The 7,274-nt window shown below is 39.4% G+C and overlaps 1 protein-coding gene across 1 annotated transcript; it reads right to left on the bottom strand.

Moving 5' to 3' along the window:
- Window positions 1–1,658: 1,658 nt before the first annotated feature.
- Window positions 1,659–6,431, bottom strand: LOC108795831 (putative inactive cytochrome P450 2G1). Its single transcript, XM_018567146.1, has 4 exons — window positions 6,146–6,431; window positions 4,751–4,944; window positions 2,222–2,363; window positions 1,659–1,853 (listed from the first exon to the last, which is right to left on the bottom strand). Exons 1-4 carry the CDS (start codon window positions 6,429–6,431, stop codon window positions 1,672–1,674), a joined length of 804 nt encoding a protein of 267 aa, XP_018422648.1. The 3' UTR covers window positions 1,659–1,671.
- Between the last annotated feature and the right edge of the window lie 843 nt (window positions 6,432–7,274).

Raw genomic sequence — 7,274 nt, 5'->3', positions numbered from 1 at the left:
ATGTAGATATGGCAACCGATATGTTGGGCAAGCTACCACATGGACGTAGAGTAATTTTAAATATATTGTATTGTTAAATAAACATGATCAGGTCAAAATAAAATATTGCTATAGTACATTACAATTTACAATTTTTGTATTCTACATTTGAGGCCAATGGGTTCCCTTTCATGTATTTTCTTGCACCCTGTTGCCTGTCTGGTAAGCCTGTTTACGGACCTAAATAGCTTAAGTTGAAATTTACATCCACATGTGAATGAGTGGTGACATCTCCCATACTGTTTGACTCTGAGTTTCAGTTAGGGAACAGGAGCCTCAAAGCATGCAGGATCTCATCAGCTGTCTCTGCAGCTAAAGCTAAGTCTAAGCTATTTATTGGGCCTGTATTAAATGTTTTTTTGGAAAATATCCATTGTAAAAAATAAAAAAAAATGTAAAACTTATAAATGTATAAAACAACTAAAATAAAATTGACCCCAAACCAGTATAGTTTACCTTTATTTCCAAACTCCATGCAAACTACTGTAAATACACAAGAGAAAAAAAATATAAAAGTTAAATATATAAGCTGTTTTACCTGACTCCCTTTGGTGTAACAAAATGTAGTAGAATTCAATCACATATAACTGTGGGATTGAGTTATCATGGGAAATTAGTTCCTACTACATGCTACTTGTATAGTTTATACAATAGGAAGCAATTTGTTCCATCTGTTTAACGATCAGTTCCGATTACCTATTAAACTATTAAAGTAAAAAACTACCTATCGCACTAAAATTGCAAGATCCTCTTTTTTTTGTCCCCCTCTCCCATCTCAAAATGCTGCACTGTGCTGTAGTGTCATATGGGCTACACAGCATTTCTGGGAAAATTGCCTTAAAGATATTGACTTCATCTTCTGCAAAAAGGAAGCCGGGGTAAAATTAAGTATTTTTACATTTTTTTTCCTCACTTTCTTTTTTCCCTTATCTTTCACTTGTCAAGGTCTTGTTAACTCATGTTTTGGATGGAGAGCCCTAGGTATATGCATTCCCATATAGTGGTAATTGTACATGTTCATTTTCTCTTAACTTGTAGATTATACAGTATATGTTGCCTCACTGTTACCCTATTTTTCTTTACAAAGTTGGTTAAAAGGTATTTTGCAAAAATGTGTAAGCTATAGTTAGACTTTCATTTATTTTTTCACATGCTTAAAGTCCATTTAAAACAACATGGCCACCCAAGACTATCCTATTATAGAAAGTGAAAAAATATCTGATATACTGCCAGGTTCAACACTTAATGCAACTATATTTTGGAGGGGGGTTCCAAAAACAAAAAAAACTGCTGTGTTAATGTTAGTGACACACTGTAGCATACAGTATATGCAGCATATATACCATTTCTTATTTTGTCTATAGTTTTACTTTAAACTCACAGCAATACCTAGATGACCACCAGGAAAGGATGCAAGAGGGAATCTGCTCATCTAGGACACAGACAGCAATGAAACCTCAAACAGGTTCTAACCCTTTCCCACCATATCTGATACTAATAATAATTGGCCAGAGTTCTTATTTGAAAAGAGAGAAAATTAACAATAATTCATAGAAAAGGAAAAGTTATAATTTACTAAAGATGTTTGTGACAATGAGAACTACTGCAACAAGGTGAAAAAGTCCAGTAGATCTAGCAAGGGACACATGACAGCTCATACAGTATGGGGACATTTAGGAACCCTTTCAACTTAGGAGCCAAGTCAGCTTCAGATAGTTCCATCTTAGAAGTCAGTGTGAAGTTCTGCAGGATGGTGACGAGGAAGATAGATAGTTCCATTCGGGCCAAATTTTCTCCGGGACAGCTCCTCTTTCCTGCAAAGATATTTCATTTCAATTTCTAGGGTTCAAATGGGGTATACTCCATCCCTTACTAGGCCACTGTACATGAGCATGAGCTACATTTTATATCCTATGTTTTTTATATATACGAATAGTCATCACTGAATAGCTATAAGATTCAATGCTTTTAAGAAGCACTTTTGGCAGCCAGATCCACTAGAATGTTGCTCAAAATTTCCCAGTGATAATTAGATCATCTGACCATTGGAGTCATTTAAGTAGGATATCAGAAACAGATTGTTTATTTCAAATGATGAATAATTTAGAAGCATCTTTATGACCTGGTTACTAACACCATACAATAATAATCACAGCATCTGGTTATTTAGAGATGGACCCACCTATAGAGAAAGCCATATAGGCGTCATTCTTTTTTAATTTGCCATTTTCATCCAGAAAGTGGTTGGGATTAAACTTATATGGAGTAGTGAACTGTGTGGGGTCACGGTGAACAGTCCATAGCAGAGTGTAGACGTCTGTGCCCTGCAATGAAGTACATTAAAAAGGTATTAAAGAATGATGATTGGTGACTGTATACCATAATTGTTCATATATCACTTTAAAAAAAGAGTGTGGCAGCGTTCTATTTTCGTTTAAAATAGAAATGTGCCTAAAAAACAACATGTTCTTTGCCTGTACATGGCCAAGCAATAGGCTCATTTTAACATTTCTTGCAGCAGAAGCACATACTCACCTTCTCTTCTTTCCTCTGCCCCTCTGTTTGGCTGCAGGAAAAAAAGTCTTGTGTGCCACTTAAGTCAAAGCTTACACAGGCCTGAGAACTCTCTCCCCGCAACCATGTGACAGCGCTGGGCCTATCACCAGGCATCATTGCTGTCACATGGAGTGAGTCATATACTGTATTCCTTCATACCCAAAACTACTGGGTATTTTCTTTTCAGCTGGACAGTGTAGCGGGAATGTTTAGGTAAGATAGTGTATCTTGGTGGGTAAAGGAGAATTACAGTGAGATCTGGAGAAGAGCAAAATGGACAGAAGGTCTGCATGACTAATGGAAGAAACAGGACAAAGACAATTCAAGGTGTGAGTTTATTGTGGAGAAGGTGAAGGACTTAATGGATTGATGGATAAAAGTCAGGTGGGCAGGGAGGAAACACAAGAGCTATTCCTGTAAAAGTTACTTGGTATTTATTGCAGAAAATGCAGGTAATGAAAGACAATTTTCCTCTACCCACCTGCTCTCAAATTTTAGGTTGGTAAGAGGCCAAGTGTAAGAGCACAATGGCAGCCGTGCATGCGCAAAAGCTCAATCTCTAGAAGCACGCCATAGTGCGCATGTGCATGGTGCGTGGGAAGACTTGCGGGCAGATGGCGCACAGGAAGTGAGGTAGTTGCCTCAATTAAGAGACTATATAAGGATGAGCCTGCCTGCTTCACATTGCTGATGGTCTTGTCAGCTTGTGTTGCCTGTTGTCTGTGCCTCTGTCAATTTGCCTATGACCTGTTTGACTTGGTTTACCTTCTGATTGATGCCTGCCCCTGACCCCAGCCTGTTCTCTGGATTTTCTCTTACCTGCTGATTTTGTGCTTCGCTGCCTGGCTGGATCTGACCATTGGCTTCCTCGACTTCGACTTCTGGCTCCCGGGTCTGTTCCTAGGCTGCCCGCCTGGTTTGATCCTTGGCCTGCTGACCTCTCTACAGGAAGTCTCCTGCACGGTGTTCACTTCCAATCTGTGGCACTCATGCTCCTCGTTGCCCTGCGTCCTCCTGTTCCAAACTCCAGGGGTCGCAGGACACGAGTCACCAGAGACGCCTCCTCATCTTCCGCTTTCATCCTCAGGTGCGTGATACCAAGTGTCAGATGGACATAAAAAACATGGGGACTATCATAGCAGTGGGCTTGGCTGATTGGCTGGCTTGGTTGGTCAGGGGGGTTTTGATGGGCCAGTGGAAAAGGTGAATTGTTACAAAACTGGGGGCCCATCTAGGGCATGGTGATTTCACTTGTTTGGTCATTGGTGGTGGGGTGCTGCTAACGGTATGGACAATTTCCTTTTTAATTTGGTTTTGCTGGCAAAATTGTTTTATAATTTTGTTGTTTATGTTATATATATTTTTGTTTGTAAATAAAAAGGCTGCTGTGGCCAATGAAATATTGCATTTCATGCAGTCCTTGTTATTTGAGGAGCTAATAGAATTTACCTGGATTGACAAATCCTTTAACCAAGCAAATGTATTTATTTGCCCTTTATGTACTATGCACAGATTTGCTTTATGTGTCAGATAGTCGGGCCTTTTCGGGATATGTTAAATGGCATGTAAAGTTTACTAGGAGCATCCAGGTTTTACTATAAATTACTTACATACTAATATTTTTTCTTCCAATTGGATTTTTATGATTGGAACACAATTCACAGACAGCACACAACATGAATGAGACCAACAGAAAAAGTAAAATTTCCATCTGTAAAGGTATAAAGTGTTTACATATTATGCCATCAGTAGCCTAGTCATCAACAACCTCCAAGGTAAGATCAGGAAGCAAATACATTTGAGGAAATATGCAACCTGTTTTATACCATTATAAAAGAAAAGCTCAAGGATGAGTATATGGAATGCATGGTCTGCATAAAGCATATGAAAGTAAAGAAAAGAAGGGTAGAGTAGAGTAGGGGTGAGAAAGAGGAAGAAGAAAGAAAAGGACTTCCATCTAAAATATCTGTAAAAAATAAGTCAAGGTAACTGGACTTGCTGTATTTTTCTTGAAGACACCTTGATGACCAGTGAAACGTCTTCAAGAAAATGACAGCAAGTCTAGTTGCCTTGACTTATTTTTTACAGATATACCATGACCTGGATGAATGAGAACCTTCACAGACATTCCATCTAAAATGATTTTGTTTCCTACCTTGGGAATATAAAAGCCTCTAAACATTGTGTCTTTTGTCACCATATGTGGCACATTGAAGGGAGCAATGTCACAAAATCTTTGCACCTCATGGATTAAAGCTTGTGTATATGGCATACTGAGCTTGTCGTCCATGTTTACAATTCTGTCTCGTCCAATCACCCGATCAATTTCCTCATGAAGTTTATCTGGTAGAAAAAATATTGTCCAGAAAAAAAAACAAGTTATAGTTCACCTGAATGCACATGCCAATGTTGAAAAACTGGGTTTTTAGGGTTGGTTTTACCTTCCGTCAAGGGTTTAAGCTTAGGCAACTCTAGGCTGTAAATATCACAATGCTAGAATCTGCTCAGTATTTCCTTAATCCAGTGAATGAACTATATTATTTGTTCTGCAGTGTTTTGGTATGTCTTGGTTACTTCTCCACTGATCTTTTCCTTATATGATTCTCAACTTGTTGTACGACAGGTGCTCCTTTAGGAATGTTAGAGCCGGTGTTGACTCGGGAAGATAATATTTATTTTAGACTGTTCTCAGAGACAGAATAGAATTGAACATTAATTTATAGCACTTTCAGAGAGACTTCAGTTGCCATCCAATCACTGTTGTGATTTTTGCGTTCTTTGGACCAATCATAGATTCCGCATGTGAGTGAATGGGGGCAACTAGAATAAAGATGGATAGGCAGAAGCCATTAGGAGGACTAGACTGAAGAACTGTGATTGGAACAAAGGACAACACTAAGCCACGACAAAGCTTTTTTCCTGAGAAGGCTTAAACGCTACAAAGTCCTGTTCAATATGGAATTTGTAGACCAGCAACAACTGAAGCCTGACTTTTAAGTGTATTGTCTTATAGAAACTATTACATGTACTAGAGAAGGATATGGTGTATGCATGTGTATATATGTATTAGAAGTCTGCGTTTTGTATTATTTTTACATGTAACTAAGGAGTTACTGCACATAGCATTTTTTTAAAGTAAGAGTACATTAAATGCCACTTCTGGGTCAGTTTCCTAGGTTTTACTACAAGAATCAAATAAACACATAGCTGTAAAACTTTGCAAAGCAAAACACACCTCAAGCCATTGGAGGATAAATTACTAGCAAAGGGCTAATAAATCTATTATAGGTGGTGTCACCAGAATTTTAAAGAATCAGGAATGATTCCATTGACAATACAGTAAAAGCTTAATCGATTTTAGCTAGGAATCACCAGAACTTTAAGGAACCAGGAATGATTCCATTGACAACATAGGAAAAGACAGAATCTATTCTAGCTAGGAGTAACCAGAATTTTAAGAAACCCAGAGTGATTCTACTGACAACATACAAAAAGGACAGATGAAAGTTTTTTTCATATGCTGCAGGCTCTGGGGATTAGCCAGCCTTACCAGATAAACCACCATAAAAGGTCATCAGTGAGGTCTGCAAAATTTCCAAACAAAAATGCTGATCACGATGAGTGACGTTTAATTGTTGTGGTAAGCCCCCATGTTGGATGACGGTGGATGATGTCACTCCTTTCCCCCATGTGACAGTGTTTAGGTCTAGGGATTTGCCATGGAAAAAGTCACAGCTCCGCTCCATTAGAACAATGGAATGAGAGTTCCAATGGAACGGGGAGGTGGTGAGGGAGAATGGATCCCCCACTTTCTTGGGGGAGCTATCAGTAGACATTGTTACCCTGCATTGAAGAGTACGTTTTTGACTGTAGAGGTCAAAAGAATATATACAACAAACAGCCATAGTGTTATGGCCACCTGCCTAAGTTTAGGTAGGTCCCCCTTCTCCTGCCAGTTGTCTTGCCATCATAATTTGACCCTTGTCAAAGTTGCTCAATTCCTCACACTTGCCCATTTTTTCTGCTTCTAACACATCAACTTCAGATACAAAAATGTTCACTTGCTGCCTAATATATCCCACCCACTTCCAGGTGCTATTGTAATGAGATAATCAAGGTTATTCACTTCACCCCTCAGTGGTCATAATGTTATGGCTAATCGGTGTGTATATATACTGTATATATGTTGTAGTATTGTGTGGCAATCCCACTGTGAAATTTGGTGTTATGATCACCCAGGACTCTGATGAGAGGTGTGAGGAGGCAAGGTATTTTTTCAGGGAAAAAGTTGGCTTATTAGTTCTTTTCAGATCTTCTGGATTCTTCTTGAGAACCTGGAACCGGGAGCTTTCAAAGTGATTCAGGAGGGATGAGATCTTCAGTCCTGAGTTCAGGGTTTAGCAGTGACCAGCACCCACAACCCTTAAGGAGAAGGTGCTAGCTAGGGGAATTAGCTCCTGCTGGGAAATAGGACCAGACCGTCTTCCGGAGTCAGGAGGACTCCCCCAGAAGTCAAAGCGGAGTCAGGTGGTGTATGTACTTGAGACACAAAAAGAAAACCAGGGAGGCTGGGAGAACTGGTGAGGCTAATAGAGCTGAGAGCCTGAGGGGCCACCAGTACAAGTGCAGGACAGCACTACAGAGAAGACCGGTGGGTCAGAATTAGTAATGTTAAGAGT

This window comes from Nanorana parkeri, unplaced genomic scaffold (assembly GCF_000935625.1).
Source record: "Nanorana parkeri isolate BGI_ZX_2015 unplaced genomic scaffold, ASM93562v1 scaffold1015, whole genome shotgun sequence".
Lineage (NCBI taxonomy): Eukaryota > Metazoa > Chordata > Amphibia > Anura > Dicroglossidae > Nanorana > Nanorana parkeri.
This window is presented reverse-complemented; position numbering and strand designations above follow the sequence as displayed.